At 40.3% G+C, this 24,949-nt stretch overlaps 1 protein-coding gene across 2 annotated transcripts in view; it reads right to left on the reverse strand.

Annotated features, from left to right (window-relative positions):
* The window catches only part of LRIG3 (leucine rich repeats and immunoglobulin like domains 3), a 38,835-nt gene extending 14,121 nt beyond the window's left edge, over positions 1-24,714 (reverse strand). Inside the window, exons 1-6 of one of the 2 annotated variants that reach the window (XM_073619979.1) lie at positions 24,157-24,714; positions 5,068-5,139; positions 4,890-4,964; positions 2,249-2,383; positions 705-848; positions 366-509 (exon numbers count right to left, since the gene is read on the reverse strand). In XM_073619979.1, coding sequence (XP_073476080.1) covers positions 366-509; positions 705-848; positions 2,249-2,383; positions 4,890-4,964; positions 5,068-5,139; positions 24,157-24,332 — 746 coding nt within the window. In that variant the 5' untranslated portion in view covers positions 24,333-24,714. Of the gene's footprint in view, positions 1-365; positions 510-704; positions 849-2,248; positions 2,384-2,703; positions 2,800-4,889; positions 4,965-5,067; positions 5,140-24,156 lie in introns of those variants that run through there. The other variant, XM_073619980.1, reaches the window with a different exon arrangement.
* Between the last annotated feature and the right edge of the window lie 235 nt (positions 24,715-24,949).

The following is a 24,949-nucleotide window of genomic DNA, read 5'->3' on the forward strand; positions in this document are numbered from 1 at the left end:
AGTGTGGGAGGAAACCCACGCAGGCACAGGGAGAACATACAAACTTCAGGCAGGTAGTGTTGTGGTTGGGATTCAAACCAGCAACCCTTCTTTTTACTGCTAGGTGGGAGTGCTACCCACTACACCACTGTGCCACCCAGTTGGTAGAAGGAAGGTAAAACTCCTGATCTGCACACATAGCATTACTATGTACTAAAAGTAACAGATCAGCATGAAAACCAGCCAAGTAGAATTTTTAGAAAGAAGGGTCAGCACTGGCAGCCTACATATCTCTCGGAGTGCAGATTCTCTATTTAATTTATTTTTAAGTAGAGAGTTTATAGTTTTTAAAACTCAACGGCATAAAATGAAAATCTAAGACTTACAAAACTTCCATATTACTCAGTCCCCAGAATGCTCCATCCATAAGTCGTGTGATTCCATTTCTTTGCATGTTTAGAGATTTTAGGGCATCCAGACCCTGAAAAGTGAGCCCATCAACATGTCTCAATCGGTTACGCTTCAGCTCTCTGTAACAGAAAAAAAGAACTATAATGTAGCTCTGTTGTGAGAACACAAATTAAAGATGCAACTCCTGAAGGCCAGAATGAAACGGTGCCTAATAACAGTTTTGCTCAAAGCCTGTTAGAATCAAGCTTATCATACAGACACAAATTAGATCTATGTTCATGTTTAGAGCAATACACTTTTGGTTTAATACTTACAAGTGTTGCAAGTTAGACAACTTAAACATCTTTGGTGGAATATGGCCAATACGGTTCTTGTTGAGCTTCAATACTTGTAAAGTAGCATATAAGTTGTCAAATGCACCTGCTTCCATAGATGTTATAAGGTTTTTATTGATGTAACTGCAAATAATAATTAAAAAAAAAACAAACACACTTAAATGAAGGTAGCTACTTATTATTAATATTATTATACAGGATTTATACAGCGCCAACAGTTGGCGCATCACTTTATAACGAGGGCAAACAGTACAGTTACAAAACAATTCAACACAGGAGGAATCAGAGGGCCCTGCTCGTTACAGCTTACAATCTAGGAGACTTATTTGCAGAAAAACATTTCACTTTATTGTCAGCAACTTACATAATATTAGGCTCCGTTCACAAATAGGCATTTTGAAGTGCGGGGAGAATCTCCACGATTTCAAAGCATGCTAAATGTCAAATTGCCCAAAAACATGGTGCGATTCTGCAGCTTGTCACCCAAAAGAAATTTCAGAACATTTTTGGGCGACACGCGCTGCACGATTTGTCGTACGACAATCGCGACTGAAGTGCTCTGCGTTTTTAAGTGCCACTAAAATCAATGGCACCTGAATACACTGATGTGCGCTTTGACATCGTGGGCAGAATTGCGTCGACTCCACCCACGATTCAAAATGTGTGAATGGAGCCTAAACCAAAAAGAGACTGGTTGCTGTAGGTAATCTCCCATATTAAAGTGGCTGTAAAAAAATATATATATTTCTTTTTTTCTAAAATAAGAAACCTCTTATACTTATCTGCTCTCTGCAATGGTATTGCACAGAGCGCCCCTGAACCTCCTCTTTGCGGGGCCCCTCGCTGGCGCTGTCTGCTCCTCCTATTCTGTGTCTGGTGTCTGTCCCCATAGCAAGCAGCTTGCTACAGGGGAAGACATGCAGGCACACTCCCAACCTGAGGTGTGTGGCTCTATAGACACACACAGCGCAACTTAGTCTGACCCCCCACTCCCTTCTCACAGAATTGGATTGACAGCAGCATGAGCCAATGACTCCCACTATTGCCTCTGTGTCCTAGGAAGAGAGGGGAGAGAGCCACTGCAGCCGGGCACAGAGATGGATCGAGATAGCCTAAGTATTTATGGTGATGAAGAGGGGGGCAGCATCAACCGGGACATTTTTTTATCTTCATGCAGGGAACACATTAGGGTAAAAAAAAAAACAAAGAAAACAAAAAACATCCTGCCTTTAGAACAACTTTATTTACTGACCTATAGAATAATTATCCGCATAATGGGAATAAAAGCAAACGGGACAGCAGTTATGTCATCCAATCAGATTTAAAATGTCTTCAGACTTGGCCTGGAAGAACCAAGGGCAAAGACAGACCCTTTTTCTTACCTTCCTTTTTTTTAAAAAAAAATAGGCACAAACAAAGCCACTTGTCGAGTTTCTAGCAAACACTCATGAGGCTTGAAAGACAAAAATCTGTCTCTGCTTGCTATGTTACAAAACAGACAGTAAAACGCGACAGCCACTTACAGGTATTTGAGTTTTAGAACAGGAAACGATGGTGCTTTAAGTTCAGTAACAAGATTATTACTCAAATCTAAGGTTTCCAGCGACTGGTAGGGTTCCAGATGCTCTGGTAAAATTACATGAATCTTATTGTTTGTTCTGGGATAGAAAAAAAAAATACAAAAAAAACAAATGCAATGTAAATCATACTGTTGTATACCAAGCAAAGCAGAAATCTACCAATACACAAATTTTTTAAACAGAAAAGCATTTAAAAAAAAAAAAAAGGTATAAAACTGGATGGCTGAAAGAAAAGTCTGTTCCAAAACATGACACACACACACATTATATATATATATATATATATATATATATATATATATATATATTATATATATATATATATATATATATATATATATATATATATATATATATATATATAAAAAAAACAAAACAGCTGTAGCACACACACAAACCTTTAATGATACAGGTGTAGCTTCTTGAAAAATAATTTGGAAATGCAGCAAAGCACAATACTGGTTTATTAACAAGGTAATTACGGACAAGGTGTTGAAGCCATAAATTACTGCAGTGATAAACTTTCCCTTGCAGCATTGCTTGTTACAGCAGGGGCCAGCAATTTCCTGAACTGCACACCCTCTCAATTGCAGCCTGAAAGTGTTCACTTATAATCCAGCCTGCTTCACAGTGACGCCTTTGTACGCTAGATTTTTTTTTTTTTTTTTTTTTTTAAACACAACACAGATATTTCTTATGGCTTTAGGCATAATGGATTCTGTATCACAAAACATTGGAATGATTTAACATGCCCCAATGTTATCATAATTCTAGTTTTAAGCAGAAAATAGCATTCTCTTTAGCATGTTTTGTATATTCACATTATGATGCTAGAGGCATATTAATAGATTTATGCTGTAAAGATTTAAAACAGAGAGGCCAATCATTCAAAAGACATTGATGATTTAAACCAAGTTCAACTAACTTTGTATAGAGAGACAGGAGGATCCAAGGCGTTTAGTGGTCCGCCAACACAGTTTGTCCTTTTAATATTGTTTGTGAGCAAGTGAAAGATGCATAAAAAATCCCACCTACCTAATAAACACCAGTAGGTCAACCTTTTTTTTTTTTTGCCATACTTTAGTAACTTGATTGCATACCTAAATACCTACTACCGGTATACACATGGCAATTTTCAGGAAAGATAAACTAGTTTTTAAAAATTGTAAAAACAGGCTAACCAATTAACTTCACCTATCAGCTAATGGAGTATTTAAACATTTAAATTTGCCCCAACTACATTTGCTGAAAAATAAGACTGACATCTCCTATAATTAAAGTGGAAGAAAACCCTAACTATAACTGTTCCTAAAAATAGTTATAGCACCCCGCTTAACCAGAAAAAAAAAATCTGTGTACTTACCTATTTTCAATCCACTCTGATCACATGATCCTGCAGCTCTATGCTCGACAACGGCTGGGAATTCTGGAAGTGGTTATGTCACCCATAGGCCAGCCATTGTCAAAGCTCCCTCCTCTTCTCTGCAGTAGCCTCTCCCAGACACAGTGAAGCCAGAGCTGCGGGATGGAGTGACTGGACTGGATCAAAAAGAGGTAAGTACACACATCTTTTTATACAGGTTAGGCAGCACAGGTAGGACGACAGGGGGGGGGGGGGGGGGGGTTGTAGGAAACATTTTTTAAAGAATAGTATTCGTTAGGGTTTTCTTCCACTTTAAGTAATCATTTATTGCCCAGGATTTTTATTACCCCCTGATATCCAGTTCAATTACCCTTCTACCATGCAATTGTATATATATCTAGGCTATGGCTACTAGGAGATAAGGCTTCATGTACACATAGCTTATTATGACCGCTGGAAAATGCAAAACATGTCATAATGGTGACGCAATTCTACCACGCTTTTGGCGTATTTTGTGGCAGGCGGTCAAAACGTTCTTATCCTGATTGTGATTCTTCCGCGTTTAGGAGAGAGGGGTTGAGGGAGGTTATCTCCACTAACTACAGCAGTTCCTAAACGATCCTAAAAGCCTATGTGTACATGTGGCTTTTATGGAGTTGCGTTTAGGAACTTTGGCAAAAAAAAAAAAACACCAAAAGCTCCTAAACTCAAGTTCAGGAGCTGTAGTGTACAGGAAGCCTAAATCAAACATGCAGCAAAAGTGAAGCCAAATTTCCAGAGTTTTACTAAGCAATTTCCCTGAACTAATCTTTTAACTTTCATCATATTACAACCAGGTAGTTCTAAAAGCAATCAACCCTCCCCTCTGGATCTGCAGACCCAGCTGCACTACTAGACTCTGGTTTGCCCTGTGACAAAAATATTCCGTTCTAATGGCTATAGGTTGTCTACTCTCCCATATATCTGCACATCTTGGGGCCTACAACACTAAAGTAAATCATAACGATATCAGTCCTGCTGATCGTGGGTGCAATACTTACAGGCGGCATGGTAAAATATAAAAAAAAATATATATATTAGATTATATGTATATATGCACATTTTTTACCTGTAAAAAAGATGGGCATTTAATAAAGTTTCACAAAAGGTGAACTTGGCCTTTAAGCTTAGGTTTGGTAGCCTATGACATCTCTTAAAGTTAAATAAAATAATCACACTTACAAAGATAGAAGGGTTATATTCGCAGATAATGGTCCTAAATTGGGTATAGTCTTCAAGTCATTTCTATTCAGTCTCCTGTTAAAGACAGGCAATTTAGAAATATTGAGAAAAGTTAAATTTCTTCAAACCTACACATACAGTAATTAGCAACTAAAGAACTCAAATAGATCGAACTTACAATTCACGAAGGTTATATAGATGAATCATTGAAGAAACTTTGATTGAGGAAAGTTTGTTGTGGCTTAAATCCCTATAAAACAGAAATTAAAATGCATCAGTACAAAAAGAACAATTTGTTTTAGTGCTACCATTGCAACCCTGGGTTGTTAATAGGAGCACCTTAAGAACATATAAACAATATGTAAGACAGTGTTCCTGTACAGAATGTGTGGAACACACATTCATATGAAGATCAAACAACTGCTTGTTTGAAGTTGTTGTAAAAATGTATATCGTACATTAGAATTGTAAAGTACACCATGCAACACATTATAATAAACTTGTATAGTCATCTAAAAGAAAGTAGCTTTTGTCATACAAAAGTACAATTCCTAAGTAATGGCAAAATTATTGGTGGAAACAGGGTGAGATTATGCATTATGGCAAATTTCTGCTAATTTCTGAACACAAAAGACCACTGCGCCACCACTTCATGTTGATCTAGTTAAAGTACCACACAGCAACCCACAAAGCAAGACGCATAATGAATTATTCACCAGCACTGTGTGTGGCCAATTTAAGATTACTCAAGTATAACATTGTATGTTTATTATTAGCAAACACAAAAAAAAAAACAATTGAAGATTTATTGTTCAAGAAAAGAGAGACATTATACCTTTAAGTAATGGTTCCCATTACACACTACCTTGGAAGGTCAGTGCTGCACACTGTGCCTTACAGTCAAACCATTAGATGGGAACCAATTATATTTCAGTTCTCAATTATTTAAAAAAGATGGTGGGCTATTAGCAAATCAACTACTGAAAAATTTCATTTTCCCCAAAAACAGAATCTTTTTGGCTGCAAAGTTATAGTATCACCAATTATATTTGATGGCACAAAATCTTTGGGAAGAATTACGGTGGAGACAGAAAACCAGGCCTTCTTGTCCACAATAGTGCCTGACCTCACAAATGCGCTTCTGGAAGAATGGTCAAACATTCCCATAGACACACTCCTAAACCCTGTGGACAGCCTTCCCAGAAGAGTTGGAGCTGTTATAGCTGCAAAGGGTGGACCAACTCAATATTGAACCCTACGGACTAGGAATGGGATGCCATTAAAGTTCATGTGCGTGTAAAGGCAGGTGTCCCAGTACTTTTGGTAATATAGTATATTATATATACACACACATTTTATATATATATATATATATATATATTATATATACACACATACATACACACACACATACACACTCCATTCATTTAGTCCATATGAACCTTTTTAGCAAAAACACATACCACATATTTCATTTAGGTGGGCCCAATCGGAGAATACATTGTCCTCTATGGAGAGGCGGGTGTCAATGAACATGTGTCCGTTGACACCAGCTGACATCCGATCCGCTAAAAATAGATGGATGGGGATCCGTTTTCCCATCCGTCTAGCGTTTCAGATCAGATCAGAACAAGCAGTCTGTTTACATCTGACTACCCATAGAGGACAGCGGGCTGTGTCTGTGTCTGCTCTGCATAAGCCGTCCGCCTGCTCAGTGGGGATCAGAGGGCAGATTCCCAGAGGCCTTAGACCAGGGGTCTCAAATTGGTGGCCCTCCAGCTGTTGCGAAACTACAAGTCCCATGTGGCATTGCAAGGCTGACAGTTCCAAGCATGACTCCCACAGGCAGAGGCATGATGGGACTTGTAGTTTCACAACTGGAGGGCCTCCAGTTTGAGACCTCTGCCTTAGACAGTATGCTTAGTAAGGCAGGCCATACAAGTAATTTTTTTGTTTAACCAGCCGTAATCATACACTGATAGCCAGCGGCACAGATTGATTTAGAAAAACCCAACAGGCTAGTTGTACGGAAGTCTATCGGTAGATAAACTTCTGTAAAAACCAGCCTGTCCATACATGGATCAAAATTCAGCTGGTCCCTACTGAACCATCCAAATTTCAATCCATGTATGACCAACTAAAGTTTATATAAGGACGTGCTAATCTTAAAGAGGACTTTGAAGTCTCATTACTTAGAAGTATACTCCAGGCCCACTGGTCACAGAAGGCCACTCATCTTGTACACAATATTTTACTGTAAGCATAATCAAAGTAATCATGTTATTTTTTAAAAAAGACTTTGATAATGTTAGTCATATTGGGAGAATCTCAATGTTTTTCCATGGATCCCCAATCTGGGCGGGTTATGATCACTACGAATTATGAGGATATTGTTCATACAGCCCCGAATCCCAAATGCAATGCTTAGGTTAAAACATAAAAAAAAAAAAATCCCTTTAATAAGAAGCACAAATGTTTTTTTTTTTTTTTTTGGACAGCCAATAGTTAAAACTGAAATCTGCAGAGGCAAATTAAAAAGGAAGGTTTTGCTCCGATCACATTACATCACAGTATGGATGTTTAAAAGCAACTGGAATTTCTTTGTCTTATTCGCCTTGCTTCTTCCACTGTATATAGCAGCACATGCCTGCAATTAATGAAAACCAGATGAAGCTGGAGACAGTCGGGGACCATGATTTGGAATTTATTAACATCTGACCCATGTATAGGCGGAAAGCTGCTGACTTCACGTTTTCTAATGAATAAACATGCAAATCAGATGAGCAGCACACAACTCCTTTCTCTATACCTGAGGCTTTCCGCCTACATGGCTGCATACTGTTCATGGAAATGACAAAAATTCTTTTTTATTATGCATCGCAAGTGTAAACTTGTACAAAATATTCACTTTCAGAACCTCAAACTACCTTAAAAATAAAAATAGAACGATGTGAGCTTTAATTGAATAAATACACCGGAGAGCAGAAAACCTTTACTGAATGCTAAAAAAAAAATCACTCTTGCTTATGTTTGCCAAATTCCTCCCTGTCCCAGCCCATAAAGAAGTGAGAAAATCTGGTCTGGGGGAATTAAGGCACGCTCACAAAAAAAAGCGGGACTTTGAAACTATTAAAATACTGCATGATCAACCACAGTGGAGCCAGACACTTTCACTCAAAGCACAAGCCACCTATCCATCTGGATTCCATCACTGCAGCCACAAGCGTAACAACTTCCATTATGCATCAAACAGGCATTTTAACACTGAAAATATGTACTGCTTTACAATTTCACATTAATCAGGCATACACAAAAGAGATCACTAGAAAGGGTTTACAGCCGTGCCTAATTGGCAAGCTAAAATAAACGTTTGCCATTGATACCAAGAAAGAGGAAAAAAAAAAAAAAAAAAAAAAAAACGTTCTAATCCTGTACCCACCTAAATCTTTCATTAGGCATAGAAAAAAAAAAAAAGCAGATACTCTGTTCACAATGCACCTGGATCTGTAAAAGTCATTATTTAAGAGAGACGCCTACACCGGTGGTCTAGCTAGCACACATGTTTTTGTAACTTTAACTTTTACGCCATATATCTCCAAATAAACCTGCAGCTGTAACCACAATCTGACAACTATAAATGCAATTGGAATGGCTGGGCAAAAGGAAAAATATTTTGTAGAAAAATGAGCTGGAAAAAAAGACAAAAAAAAGTGCTTTAAAAAGATTGGATTTTCAGATTTTTTTCACCTGTGTGTTACTATTAAAGTATAGCTATATTTAAGTTGTATAAAGTTTAAAAATTGTACCTTTTACACGACTTAAGAAAAAACACATTTGAAATGTCCATATATGGCAATTCTGAGAAAGCTGAACTACATATCTAAACTATATAACCCGTCAAAGAATCTGCAATTCTGTTTAGCTGGCCTTGTGATCCAGGGAACCCCTGCCAGACACCACATCAAGGACCTGGACCTCCCAATGAGACTACACTACAGTCTAACAAAAGAATATGGTGAATCAGCCATGAATTAGAACAAGAATATCATCCCTGACCTTTTGATTCCGCTAAGCTTGGGAACAGACTGCAGCATGCAAACCCCCCAAAAAAGTCCCGGTTAGCATAGAAAACTGGCCATCCTTCAGAAGATTACAGGAGACCAACATCAAGATACAGTATATTCAGGTACTTGTGTTTTCTTCAGGAGATGGTTAATGTATTCCATATAGCAACAATAAAACTATGTACTATGTACTTAGATGAGGAATGTATCCTGTTCTCTTTGTCTTGCTTTCTTTATGTGAAATCACTGGTGTTCCTGCTAGTCCCACTGCTTTCCTATTAAAAACTGACAACACTAAGGCTCGGTTCACACAGGGACGACTTGTCAGGCGACAAGTCGCCTCCCGTTCTGTGCTATGGAACCGTTCTAAGGGGAGCGACGCAAGTAGCTCCGACTTAGAAAAAGGTTCCTGTACGACTTTGGGGGCGACTTGCATAGACTTCTATACAGAAGTCGTTTTGCAAGTCGCCCGGGCAGTCGTGTGCAGGTCGCCTCAGTGAGGCGACCTGCAAGTTGTGCCGCCTCTGGTGTGAACCGAGGCTTAGTATGAAAGCACACCGTGGTCAGTTCTCTAGCTAACCTGGGAACTCCACCTGCTCTCCTCCAATAATCAGACTTGTCTTGACACCCCCCCAGCTGCACAGCCATTTACTGGGAATCTTAGTGTGCTGCTGTTTCTCCTCTCCCAGCTGAGCAGCTGAGAACAGAGGGGAAGTGATGATGATGATGATTTATAAAAAAGGTAAAAAGGGCATTTATAATGTCTTTTTTTTATATCCATACATAAAATGTTTTGCCTTTCATTTCTATTTTATACTGAAAGGGTTGTTTTACAAGGTGATCGTTTACAATCACTTTAAACTCAAAAGAGAACCATTCACATTTGTGCATTGAGGCAACACATACGTGTTGTCCCAATGCATGTCAACACACCTGCATCTCAATGCACAGTCTTTGCAGACAGCCTGCATTTAGGTACTTAAGTCTGCTCGCATTCACCACTTTGTACAAGCAGCAGCATATACTTGCGTATAGCCATCTACAACCATTCAAGTCTATGGGCGGCTGTAAGCAGCACCAGAGGCTCCTGGGCACCAAAATATGCCAGTTTGTTTATGCTGTAAGAAGGAATGCACCTATGAGCATGAGCCCTAACATACACTTTAATGTGTGTTAAAGTGGTTCTAAAGCCGCAAAGTTTTTTACCTTAATGCATTCTATGCTGCTCTGTGCAAAAACTATTGCACAGAGCAGGTAATGTTGGATATGTTTATTTTAAAGAAAGAGTAAAAAAAAAAAACAGTTTGTTTAAAATAACTTTAATACTTCCATCTCATGTGTAAGGGTAGACTTAGCGGCTTTAAGGAGTAATCTTTATTAGTTTTGTTTAGGCCAAAAATGATGCCCTTCATTGCCACGAGAAAGTCAATTTATTATATAACAAGTTTAAAATTAAACTTGTCACAAACCTTGGCCATTAAAACTAAACATTTAATGAACAATGAATAAAAAGAGGAATTCCAGGTATGAATATTTTATACATAGTTATATTGGTCCAGCTTGAATCAACGTAACTATGTATACGAAATACCTGGCCGATGCTCGTGGAAGCTGGAAATCACTGAAGTAGACACTGACCAACCCGATGAATTCTGAACACAGGAGGTCAGCCACTTGGCATGGGTGCCATTCAGAGAATGAATGAATGCAAAACATTCTCTGATTGGACGAGGTGGACAGGCAGGGCAGTGGCATCATATAACTATGTATAAAATATCCATATCTGGATCGGTCTAATATATACTGGTATATAAAATATAAAACACACAAAACAAAGACACACACACCAGTGTGAAGGTATGAAATATGGTCACCTAGCTGTGCCTGTTTCTACTTGGGTGCTTCCGAAACCCTTCGCCAATCTGACAAGCAAAGCTTTGACACTTCCTGATATAGCCAAAAGCATGCCCACCTCTTACTGCTGCCTAAACATTCCCATTGGCCAGTGGGGCTGCCAATCATAGGGGTAGGCCAATAGGAATGTGGGACAGAAAAGGCTTTGTGGTATGGCTCTGACACATTTGCATACAATTGGGGCTTTGCCCATTTTATCTATCTGGGATTCAACAATAACAGACAGGTATGTGCCAGCAGTAGTTTCTTTAATTTATTTCAAAGACAGGGATTGTTAAGCTCAAGGATAGCTTTAGTGTAAACTACATGTCAAAACAATCCGTATCTCTAGAAATATAGGCCAGTAAAGTTAGATTCAAATAAGGTTTTTTCGTGAGCTTGGCCATTTGCCCCTTCTGCCTCCCTTTTGCTTCCTTTAATAAGATGGTCATCCTCACCAACAGGGAGGTTTTGGATTCGAGTGCTGAGTGGAGTTGGCACACTTGACTCTTGCAGGAAAAATCAACACTTGCTAAAAGCAACCTCTGCTTATAAAAAAGAAAGAACATAAAAAAAAGTTCTTTCAATAGTATATTTCTTTTGTATAATAACCTTGACCGCTTTGCATATACATTTCACTTTTTTTATCCACTTTTTTCCATTTACAACATTCTATTGGCACTTTCTTTGTGCATGAGCTCTGTTTGTACAACAGCCTGACCACATGTGTCCCTCACACCCACAGAGATGTAGTCCTGTGACTCCAGGGCCAAATGTCACAGCTGTTAATTGAGTAAACACAGTGGGGTATCTGTCTTCAACTCACAGCTTATTTACACAGATGCAATGCTCTTGAATGAATTTGAGGAATGTTAGCTTGAAAAGAACAACAGAACTGAATCTGCCTTGCAAGATGTGTGTTTATTTGACACATATGCAACTTTGCAGCTATGTAAACAGCAAATGTACTGGCATCGCACAGCTCTACAGAAAAAAAGAAAATTTAACTCTAAAAACCTAAAGAAAAGTTAGCTTTCATGTATTTAACATAAAAAAAAAAAAACAAAAAAAAAAATGGAGGAAAAAAAACAAAAAAACGTAGTCTCAAACAAATTCCTACGCTGCCCTTATGTCGAACGTGAAAATAAGCACAATATTGTAAATGTCAAAGATATGGACTTTAAAAGGCACATACACACCAATCAACACTTAAAAATACCATTAATTTTTATTGTTAATGTCATAAAACCTTATACAACATTTTCAATCAATAATGAAACGCTACTAGGCAATACATATCCCAGGCATGGTAGATAAATGCATACCACACACATGGAGGCTTATACGCATATCTGGATGCAGACCATATAATTCAGGTTCCTTCAGGTGCTAGGGTTCCACTAAACCATCATGGATAGTTCTACATGTTTTTCTACCCAGTCACTTCTTCAGGAGCCTATATGGTGCGTTAATATTAAAATACAATTATTTATATGCTTGCTCTCAGAGTTAAAGGTGAGGCCTGTGACAATTTGCAGCATTAATCCTTGTGCAGGGGAGCATTCATAATATATTGCTCTGGAATTCTTGGGTCCCTTTATCTCAAGGATGGGGGTTATTAGGTCTCAAATAGGGTAGCCAGTAGCCTGCTTAATCCGTATCCACAAAGTCTACTACTTGTAGGTTCCCAGGGTTCCCTTGCACTCATAGAGGTGCTCAGGGAAAGGACAGGTGTTCCTGTCGCGATCATTGCGTACATCCTCTGAAAAAGAGGCATGCCAACAGTACTTTTAAGAGGACAACCCACATTGTGACGTGCTACCTGCTTCTGAATAGAATTGTGAGGAAGTGCCCCCCTATGAATCTTTCGACAACTGGGTGGGAAAATATTGCCACTTACCAGGAAGTGTATACAGCCAGAACAACCAGTAGGCTGATTAGAAAAAGCAATTAGGAAACGCCAGCCAATCAGAGGCTCCAAATCCAAGTCCTGAAGTTTAACTAATCCTAAGATTTAAATTCTCCATAACCCTGCTATAGATGGTGCCAGGTCAATATTAGAACAGCTTCAATTTCAAGGAATTGTGAATCTGGAGCTCGCACATAAGGTCTTTTAAGGCTGGTCATACATTATATAATTTTCTTGTACAATTTTCCTTTAGGATTTACCAAAACCACATAATATGAGGTCAAACCTAAACACTTGTAACTTGTATGCAATCAGGCAGGCCCTCACACTATGTAGGTGACGGTAAATCTAAAGGAAATTGAACAAGAAAAATTGTATAATGTGTGGCCAGCATAAGTCAGAAATTCTTCAAGAAAAGCCATAACAGTTTAGTCAAAGATAATAAGCCACGGCAAGTCCTGTCATAATAATTGTCTTCTTCCAATACATTGCATGGCGTCTTCTCTCTTTGGCCACAAAGTGACCAATAAAGGTGCAACCCCTGTGTGCATATGCAGAAGTTACATCATACTGGTATCTTACAGATCATAAGAGCAGGTCAGGAGGTAAAATGCATTGTATATGTGTCACAGGTGATGTAAACAAGACCTTTTTTTTCTAAAGAGACATACAAAGTCTTTTAGAATACAGCTAAAGATGTTTTTTTTTACAGAGGATAGTTTAGTGGTGTCCATACAATTTGCTTGACCTACAGGTTTTTCACGCCTGGAAATAACTGAGAAGAGTTAATTGACCTGCTCCAGGGCAAAATTTTTAGTACCGGTTGCACCTGTGAAATGAGCCCCTAAAGATTTGTATACGTAATCTAAGACTAGAGACACTTGGTGTATAGCTCTAGCTGGCACTCTTCCCACCAGTCTACATGGGCCTTCCTAGTAAATACTTCACTGGGGCTTAAATCGCTCAACATCAACTTTATTCCATATATTATTTCAGCTGGGTCAGCAGATTTCTCCCATCGGGGTTCTGTCATCCATTGCCAATAACTGGTTTTGAATCACTGTATTTTTGCCTTATTAGGCCCCTTTCACACCAGCTGACCAATCGGGTCCACCTGTCCATTTTTCAGGCAGACCTGTATGATCCACCCATTGTTCTCTATGGAGCGGCAGATGTCACACCCACCGGCACCAATATGATTTGGTCCACTAAAAACAGATGGATGATGATTGTGCCCCATCCATCTGGCAGATCAACCGCCCCATAGAGAACAGCAGGCTGTGTCCATGTCTACGCTGCATAGTGGAGCGGACACGGACTGGTCATCCATCTGCTCAGTGGAGAGATTCCCCGCTGAGCAGGCAGATCCGCTAGATGGATTCCACTCTGCCTGAAAGGGGCCTTATAGTTATCAATGGGGGAAATAATTATGGGACACCTGTTGTATTGACAACTGTCAAGTTTGGCGTTTCCCCTCACTTAGTGGAGATTTTATTATACTTTCTGTTGTATCTCCAGAACAGAAAGTAATGAGAAATTCCAAGTAAGGACACAGACAACCATATTAACCAAAGAATAGTTCGAACCTTACCCACTCTATAGAGAAACGGGCTTCAGCTAAAATTCCACTTTAACATCCTTGGTTTAATGTACATCAGGGGTAGGCATCCCCCGGCACTCTTGCCGCAAGCAACACGCGAAGCCTCTTTTGCCGGCACTCGATTCCCTCCCTATCAGCAGAGCAGCGCAGGGAAGTGTCAGTGAGACACTAATGCATTACAATTTCAGAATTCTCCATGCCGCACCTGCACTGAGGGGGAAGCACTGTGCCCCCACACAATGCAAAATATGGGAAACATTGGTTCTATAACTTTGCTGTAGCTGCAATCGTCAGCTTTTGTGATGGGGAAGAGATTGGGTGCAGTTATGCTAGGGGGGGCAGTCCCTGTTTCCAGGAGGAGGAGGACTGTCATTGGCCACTGCTAAAGTCAATCACAGTTCTGCTAGTCCCGCCCACCATCTGGAGGAAGATGTTTTGCTTGGTTGCCAATACCAATCTCAGAAAAAGGGATTTCACTGTGATTGAGAAAACCACAATCAGGTGACAGTTTGTGGAATTACTGTTGAGCTTCTAGGAACTTTGTTGAAATTATTTCTGAACCTTTGCATCACTTACTACTGAACTCCTACACTCTGTATCCCTTTAAGCCACAGCCAGTATTCAGCGCAATGAAAAAATCACACCCAACTCTTGTTGCGGCGCAGAGCGCCGCACTTTTTCTCAGCTGCGGGAGCCCAACTTATGAAGACTCCTTGAACCGCCTTTAGGGAAAGGGAGCCTTGACTGCTGGAAGCATGGCATCACTGTGGGTGTGAACCTAAAAGGGAAGTTAAGTAGCTCCCTTAGGATTGCCTACAAAGACCTGAGGTGACTGGGTGGAGCCTGAACTCTAGGAAAAGGCTACGCTGGGGCACATCCAACCGAGGAGATTCAGCTGTCACAAGAGTTGCCCACCCTCCCGCCCGTTGTGATGTTTTGTCACAGCTTTATTGGCGGTTTTGACCTTGCCAGCAATTGATGTTGCTTTATGGGCTATGCCCTCAAGTTAAATTCTGGGGTCAGTCTAATGCCGGTCTGGCACTGATGGTAAGGACAGGCCTCTTAGACTATGTGAGTTTATGTTTTATGGGTGCTCATGGTATACTGTGACTGGGATTGTTGTTTGGTACAGTTGAATAGTTGTACTTTTGAAAAGTTCAATAAAGCTGTGGCCTTGCCCTATTTCCAAATTAATCAGCTTCCGTGTCTTTTTTTGGGGGGGTGGGGGGGTGCAAGGTATTGGTTTATTGGTTGGTCATAAATGAGCCTATGCTTCTCAGCAGTCATGATCCTGCACACAGGCCCACTGCTTTCAGAAAATGCCCCTGACCTGAGCTCATCATTGCACATCCATTCCAGATGCTTGTATGTGACATCCCATACATCACATACAAGCATGTGGGCTGGATGCGAGAGTTGGATCAGCAGGATGAGTGTGCCAGGACAGGTAGATGTGTCTCATCTCTGCTTCCTTTCACCACTCTGCATATCACACATATCATAGATGAGAAGAGGGTACAGTGGTCGGGAAAAATGAGCAGGAGGGTTTCAAAGGTGGGACAGAAGAGCAGGAGGGTACAGCGGTGGGACAGATGCAGATGTGCAGGGAGGTACAGTAGTGGAAGAGATAAGAAGGGGGTTCAGCAGTGGGACAGAAGAGCAGGGGGCTACAGTGATGGGGCAGATGAGCAGGGGGGTTCAGTGTTGGGGCAGATGAGCAGGGGGGGTTCAGCGTTGGGGCAGATGAGCAGGGTGGTTCAGCGTTGGGGCAGATGAGCAGGGTGGTTCAGTGTTGGGGCAGATGAGAAGGGGGTTCAGTGGTGGGGCAGAAACGCAGGGGGGTAGAGCAGTGATGGGGCAGAAAAGCAGGGGGGGGTAGAGCAGTGGTACAGATGTGAAAGGTGGTGCGTTGGTGGGACAGATGAGCAGGGGTTACAGAGGTGGGGCAGTAGAGCAGGGGGAACAGAGGTGGGGCTGATGAGCAGGAGGTACATTGGTGGGGCAGATGATAAAGCGGGTTATAGTGATGGGGCAGATGAGCAGATGGGTTTAGTGTTAGGACAGATGAGAAAGTGATTCAGTAGTGAGACAGAAGAGCATGGGGATACGGCGGTGGAGCAGATATGCAGATGCTAGATGATCAGGGGGGTTCAGTGTGGGGGCAGATGAAAAAGGGGTTCAGCGGTGGGACAGAAGAGCAAGGGGGCTACAGAGGTGAGGCAGATCTGAAAGGAGTTGCACTGGTGGGACAGAAGAGCAGGGGGTTACAGTGGTTGGGCAGAGGAGCAGGGGGTTCAGAGGTAGGGCAGATGTACAGTGGTGGGGCAGAGGAGAAAGGAGGTACATTGGTGGGAGAGATGAGCGATGGGGTAGAGGAGCAGGGGGTACAGAGGTAGGGCAGACGAGCAGGGGGTACAGAGATGGGGCAGATGTGCAGAGGGGTGCAGAGGAGAAAGGAGGTACATCAGTGGAACACATGAGCAGGGGGTTACAGTGGTGGGGCAGAAGAACAGGGGGAAAAGAGGTGGGACAGATGCGCAGATAAGTTCAGTGTTAGGACAGACGAGAAGATGGTTCAGTGGTTAGACAGAAGAGCATGGAAGTATGGCGTTGGAGCAGATGTGAAGGGAGGTACAGTAGTGGGACAGAAGAGCAGGAGGGTTACAGTGGTGGGGCAGATATGCAAGTGGTTACAGTGGTGGGACGGATGAGCAGGGGGGATACAGTGGTGTGCCAGATGTGCAGGATAGTACAGTGGTGCAGTTGATGTGCAGGGGGTTACAGTGGTGAGGCAGATGAGCAGCGGGGTACAGTGGTGCGGCAGATGAGCAGGGAGTGTACAGTGGTGAAACATATTTGCAGGGGGAACAGTGATATGAGGTGTGAAGGTGCATGAATTAGGGCTGATCTGAGTCGTGAGAGTGCAGGATGTTAATTAGTCACTATTACTCAAGTAGTTTACAGCATTTACTTTATAAAAAATCCTTTTCATGATTGAGAGCATGAAGTTGACATTTTTTTGTTATAAAATCGTCACGCTCGATTTCTTTGAAAGCATTTTTCAGCACACTGTGCTCAAAAGGTTGCCTACCCCTGATGTACATGGTCAGGTTTTAAACTAAAAATGTAACAGCACTCCACCGACTTAAAGGTCCTTACTTGCCACCTCTTGCACCGTCAATGTCCCGGCTGATCAAAATCTATTGCCTAGATGCCCACGCCTGCAAACTAACATCACATAAAATAGACTTGAATGGGATGCTGTTTCTGCTATACAAGCAAGTAGAGCTGAACGATTAATCTTTAAAGAATCGAGTTTGCAATTCTACCCTCCTTCTGATTTTAAAAAAGCATTTCCTTGATTTGGTGCAGAGAGTTCTTTGCTCAAGCCCACAGCTGTCAAAAAAAAACAAAAAAACAAAAACAAAAAAAAAAAAACACAGGCAACCTGCCAAGTTTCTCACAACATCTGTTAGGCCCCTTTCACACGATCAGTTTTGACGGCAGACCTGAACGGGCGCTCCATGTTAGCCTATGGAGCGACGGATGTCAGCGGAGGCATGTCCGCTGACATCCGACCCGGTCCGATCGGCTAACAGCAGACGGATGGCCCTACGTCCAGGTCTGTCGCTAGCAGATCGGGTGAGATCTGATGAAAACAGACATGCTGTCCGTTTTCATCCGATCCCTCCATAGGCGGCAGCAGCGCCTGACAAGCCCCTCTCCGCTCAGTGAGCAGAGAGGGACCTGTCATCCGCCGGCTCAGCGGAGATCAACGGAGAGATCTCCCACTGAGCCGGCGGAAGGGGTGTGTGAAAGGGGCCTTAGGCCAGATAAAGAGAAACATTGTAACATATAGTTCTTTTATATCAAAGGAATGAACTTCAGTCTGTAAATGAGGTCAGTTTAACAACTTAAAGACTAAATCCTTTGCTGACACTTGTTGCTTACAGGTTAAAATCAGTATTTTTTGCTCGAAAATTACTTAGAACCCCTGAATATTATATATTTTTTTGTTAGCAGAGACCCTAGAGAACAAAATGTTGGTTGTTGCAATATCTTATGTCACACTGTATTTGTGCAGCGTTTCTTTCAAACGCAAATTTTTTTTTCTCTCACGATTCTCATTGCATAACATCATCTTTCACATTATACCAAAAAAATTGGACTAACTTTACTGTTTGTTTTTTTAAATTATTTTTTTCCCATAAAAATTGCGTTTGAAAGACCACTGCACAAATACAGTGTGACATAAAATATTGCAACAATCGCCATTTTATTCCCTAGAGTATCTGCTAAAATATATATATATATATATATATATATATATATATATATATATATATATATATATATATATATATATATATATATAATGTTTAGGGGTTCCAAGAACATTTTCTAGCAAAAAATATTGATTCAAATTTTGTAAGAAACAAGTGTCAGAAAAAGGTTAAACTGACCTCATTTACAGACCGAAGTTCATTCCTTTGATCTAAGAACGAAAAGTTACAATGTTTATAGTTATCACCATGTTGTGAAAAAACTTGGCAGGCTGCCTGTTTTTATTTCTTTTGATAGCTGAGTGAGCAGAGAACCCGCTACACTTGTTACATGAATAAATCAGGAAATTCTGCACTGAGATCATGAGGAGGGTTGAATCGAGATCACAATTTTTTAACGATTAATCGTGCAGCTCTACATACCAGTAGATTTTCTAAGAGAGATTTGTATGAACAGTCATACAAAAATTCTCAGTACATTCGATCACTTTAAAAATGTTGTTTGATTTTGCAGTGATTGTAATCTCCTGAGCGAAAACCTCATGTTAGAAAGAAGTTTGTGCGAGAAAAATTTTTGCATCCTGCTCCTTGGAATTTTCTCCTCACCATGGTCAAAAATAAACATCGTTTTGACCGCAGTAATAATTAGAAAATGTAACAAATGTTTTTAAAAGGAAAAGATTTAAACAAAATTTCTACTGGTTTATGGCCAGCTTTATGCACACATCGAACAACGGAGAAGCAGGAAGTGACTTCAAAAATGAAATACTGGCATACTCCAATTAAAATAAAGATCTTTCAAGTGAATAAAAAAAAAACAAAACACCAAAACGCATTAAAACAGTTTAAGAAACGCATATGTGAAAACACACACACCGAATGCAAGGATTGTGGTGTGATAGAATTATTTTTTTTTACCTACTCTATAAATAAGAATAAATCATGATAAAACGCAAAGAACATGAAAAGACATAAAAAGTTTTAAAACTACCCAGAACTTTCTGGCTTCCTAACCTCAGTATGTAAAAGTTTGCACAGCTGTAACATGCATCACTCCTAATAGAAAGGAAAGTAATTCAGTGTGACTATGCCTCTTTACAATTGAATTCTCCCTTGGGGGGGGGGCTATGCATCCTCCTCCTTCCTGGACACTTCTGTACGGTCACATGAGTGGGACACAGCAGGAGTTGATGTGTGTAAATTGCATTCCCTACATTCAAATTAACATATTACACATGAATGCCATCAGCTGAATACATCATTACAGTATGCAACAAGAAACAAAACCTCAAGACTATTGGGTCCCTTAGATCCAATCAACATAACACAAGTCATACAGAAGAAGTTTCCCGGTGTAACATTTCTAAATGCAATGCATAAGGTTTACACTCTTCATCAAGGCGGTGAAAAGATACAATCAAACTGCTGCCAACCTCTGCGCCATCTACATGGAGTTGGTATATAAAAAAAATCCGAAACACTTCCTCCATAAAACCAAAACCACTACAATAGCGTGTTTTACGCCACAAAAGTGGCGTCATGTAATTAAAAAGGATGGAAACCGTTAAGGCATCTCCTCCTTGTAAACTTTCATTTGTTTCAGCAACAATAAAATGTCTAATAAAAACAAAGTAAATACTTTTTTTTGTATTAGTAAAAAAAACAATGTATACTTTGACTTGTTAGAAATGAAGAAAAATAAAATAAAATGTTCAGGCACAAGCATTGCTTGCAGTGAAAAAATAAAAATAAAAAACAAAAAATAGCAAAATGTTACAAATTAGAAATGGAAACCTGAAGCTCAGGGAAATGTAATTTTGTGACAGGAGAATAATTACACAGCTGTAGATGTGTGCAGCACAGAACAAAATGCTCTCCAGCTGAAGGTTTTGGGTTACACTACCAAGGTGTGGTAAGAATTCGGTTGACAAATTGCTATATTGCTAGGTTGAGTCTGTGCACACTTTTTTTTTTCTCTTTTAGCTGCTCAAAAAACTATGTTAAGACCTACAAGCCCTTGGTGTGGAGTTATAATATAATGAGTAACACCAAAATGTCAAAGACTGTCAAGGACACCAGAGTTTTTGAAGGAGCTAAAAAAACAAAACAAAACACTCAAACGTTAACAAGACTGAATAATAACAGCTTATGGAAAGTCTTACTTCATCGGTTTGGACTAAACATTCAGCATCATACCACATAACTAGCTTATTCATATGCCCTTTGTGATTAAACAATAAACTCTTGATTACCACCTGTATGTGATAAGAATTGCAGATAGGCCATGAGTGGAACACGCACATAATAAAATATTACAAGATAGTACAGTTATGGGTCACCTGAAACTCTTGAATGCCACCAGTATGTAATAAAAAGTACAGATAGGTCTGAAGTGGCAAAAGCCTCATAGTAAATACTACAAAACAGTAGTTATAGATCATCTAAACCAGTGGTCTCCAAACTGAGGCCATTTGCTTACCTTTACCCAGCCCTTTCCCTACTTCCATCTTACCTGATTATACAGCTTACATTACATTCCTCCACCTACCCTACCCTTCTACTATTGATTTGCACCATGTTACATTCGTCCCCACATTGCCTTTGCTCTGCCTGACCATTGCAGTACGGATACCCCTCTGATGGTTTTAAGACAGCCTCTTTGTATCACTCTATATTTTCTAGATGTAAGTTTATACATATATACAAATTTATGTTGAACTTTTACAAACTATACCATTTATTACAGTATCCTAACTCTGTGCTCCTGAAGAAGCGCATACGGCGCGTAACATGTCGAGCTTATACAGAATTTGATTGCCACCATCACATAGCGTTTGGTTCAACAAAATGTACTGTAACTATATAGATCAATAAGTTGTATGTCTCTTGTTGGTCCTGTAGTTTCGCTGTTTTTCTATACCAACCTACCAAATGTGTATGGAGTGCATAATTTGTAAACTTTGTATGTTCTACCCTGTTTTTTATCTTCGTCTCTCCCTTTTTTCTTTTTTTAAAATAATCATTTTGAAATAAAAATAATATTTTAACTATATATTATCTTCATTATTGTGCCTATAAAGTCTTGAGCCCACTTATACTCTCTTGTTCTCCTAAACTATTTTATATAAGACGTGGCACCTGTAACTTTTCTCGTATCCGCATGACCACTATGCGATGATACGCTCTTAATCCATTTAATTTGCTTACCTTTACCCAGCCCTTGAGGCAATATTCCTGCCACTGACACTAATGGAGCACTATTCCTTCCACTGACACCAACGATGGGGCACTACTATTTCTTCCACTGACACCAACGATGGGGAACTACTATGTCCTCCACTGACACCAACGATGGGGCACTACTATGTCCTCCATTGACACCAAGGATGGGGCACTGTTCCTTCCACTGACACCAAGGATGGGGCACTGTTCCTTCCACTGACACCAAGGATGGGGCACTGTTCCTTCCACTGACACCAAGTATGGGGCACTGTTCCTTAACTGTTCCTTCCACTGACACCAAATATTTCTCCACCTAATACCAAAGATAGGGGCATTGTTTACTCCCATGGGGCACAGTCTGGCCCCCCTAAAGTCTGAAGCACAGGAAACTGGCCCTTTCTTTAGAAAGTTTGGAGACTCCTGATTTAAACAACAAACTCTTGAATGCCACCAGTATGTACTAAGAAGTACAGTTATCGGTCACTTAAACTCTTGAATGCCACCAGTAGGTAATAAAAAGTGTAGATAGGTCCTGAGCAAGATAAGCCTTATAAAACACATTACAAGTTAGTACAATTATTGGTCACCTAAGAATATCACTAACTTTCTCAAAAGACAACCTGCTTTATTTTACATCCACTAAAAAAAAAAAAAATAGGACAAAACAACTAAAGCAACCATGCATTCATAAAAAAGGCCCATATTTACAGGAATTATGTAGGACAGCAGTACACAAAAGGCAATACAGAATAAAGCACAAATCTTCAATGATTCTTAGTAGGTGGGAAGTTCCATCTGAGCTGCTATGGGGTTCTCCACATGACTGCCCTTCACACAATACAGGTTTGTTATACACAGAGCTTTGATGGTAATTGCACATTTGAAATGAGCCATTGTCACCCACTATGACCAGGTATTTTGTGACTACAAATGTACACAATGGTAGAAAGAGGGCCTGGAGCTATTTGGGAACTCCAGTAGACCTGCAACTAAGAAATTAAAGGGAAGACAATTCAGAATAATTGAACATTGACTGTCACTAATGCTAGGAAGCTACAATCTTTTACTTCTAGGTCGTTATCACATGATACTTCATACACTTTCCAATGTCCAAGCATGACAATAGAAAGTTATACTACCAAACATATATACCCTCAAACATCAACATGTACATTTTCAAGTTTGCTAATGGAAATGGCTATACTCCTCTATTACACGACTGAAAATGGGAAATGGTTACACCACCAACATTTGTACCTTTATTAGACATCTATATGTACACCTCCAAGACTGACAATGAGAACAGCTACACTACCAACATGTGTACCTTCATTAGATGTCTAATTGCGTATTTCCAAGACTGATAATGGAACACTTGTACCCTCAAAACATGGAATATGGTTAAACTACCAAAATCTGTACATATATATATATTATACACACACACACACACACACACAAACACTTCCAAGGAGGACAATGGGAATGGCTATACTACCAACATATGTACCTCTATTACTTTGAACTGACATTGGGATATGGCTAAGTTTCCAAAACCTGTACCTTCATTAGACATCTATATTTGTATTTTCAGGATGGACAATAGGAAATGGCTAATTGATCAACATTTGAACTTTCACTAGAAATCTATATGCACATATCCAAGATAGAAATTGTGAAAGGCTAAAGTATCAACATTTGTACGTGAAAAACGAGCAGGGCCCTCTGATTCCTCCTGTATTGAATTGTATTGTACTTGTACTGTCTGCCCTAATGTTGTAAAGCGCTGCGTAAACTGTCGGCGCTATATAAATCCTGTATAATAATAACAATAATAATAATATGTATATTTCCAAGACCACCCATGGGAAACAGTTATATTACCGACATCTGTACAATCACTAGATGTCTACATGTCTTCTTCCATGATTGACAATGGGAATACCAACATATGTTCCATTATTAGACAAGACTGACACTGGAAAATGGCCGAGTTAACAACATATGTACCTTCAGTAGACATCTATATTGGTATTTCCAAGATGGACAATGGTTATGCTACCAACATCTGTACCTTTCCTAGACATATCCAAGGCTGACAACATTTGTACCTCTACCATCTCTTCTCCCCCCATAAGGCTCACCATGTGTACATAGAGATCTGTGTATCAGAGATGTACACACATGGGTCACCCCCACAGACACAGTGTCCGATCTTCTATTGGGAAGCGATGGCTCCATTCTCATGGAGTAGACCCGTGCACAACCCCTCCATAAAGTTTCCAGCTACACTTACAGTTGCACAGCCCTTCCAGGTAGCCGATCGGGCACCATATGTAGATCTCCACGACTACAATCCAGCAGATCTCCCAGACACCGACATGGGGGCGGACAGGACCCCCGATCAGCGATCAGGCCGAGAGCAAAGCTCTGGAAGCCCAGCAAAGCCGCGACCACTACTAGCAGCGCCATTCTCCGCCTCCTGGGTCCCGGCACGGTGAAATCCAGCTCTAGCAGGCAGTCGTTCTCCCGGGCCGGGATCCGTGCATTCCTCGCACACTCAGCCACTCAACTCCGTCAAATCCGAGAACGCAAAACTCCAACTCCGCTCTGCAAACTTTCCCCCTCCTGTACCCCTGGCTCGGCAGGGAAGGGTGCTGGGCTCTCCTCCGATTGGTCAGCGCAGCCCCCCTCACGTGATGAAAACAAGTCAGTGCTGTGGGGGAATGGGGGGATGGGGAGAGGGAAGAGATTACAGCCCTCCACATCACACCTCTCCATCACAAGAGGACACAGATCACCCATGATAAGCCATTAGTGGTGTGACCTCACCCTGGAGGACAACTACCATCAACATATCATACAACATGCTGCTTTCTCTTTATTTTAGCTTTACTGCTTTACTTTTTATTTTAAACTTTACACTATTCTATGTTTTATTGGTTTTCTATTTATATTACATTTTACACTATTTTATGTTTTATTGCTTTTCTATTTATATAAAATTGTACACTATTTTATGTTTTATTGTTTTTCTAATTATATAACATTTTAAACTCTTTTATGTTTTACTGCTTTTCTATTTATAT

This window comes from Aquarana catesbeiana, linkage group LG03 (assembly GCF_042186555.1).
Source record: "Aquarana catesbeiana isolate 2022-GZ linkage group LG03, ASM4218655v1, whole genome shotgun sequence".
Taxonomy (NCBI): Eukaryota; Metazoa; Chordata; class Amphibia; order Anura; family Ranidae; genus Aquarana; species Aquarana catesbeiana.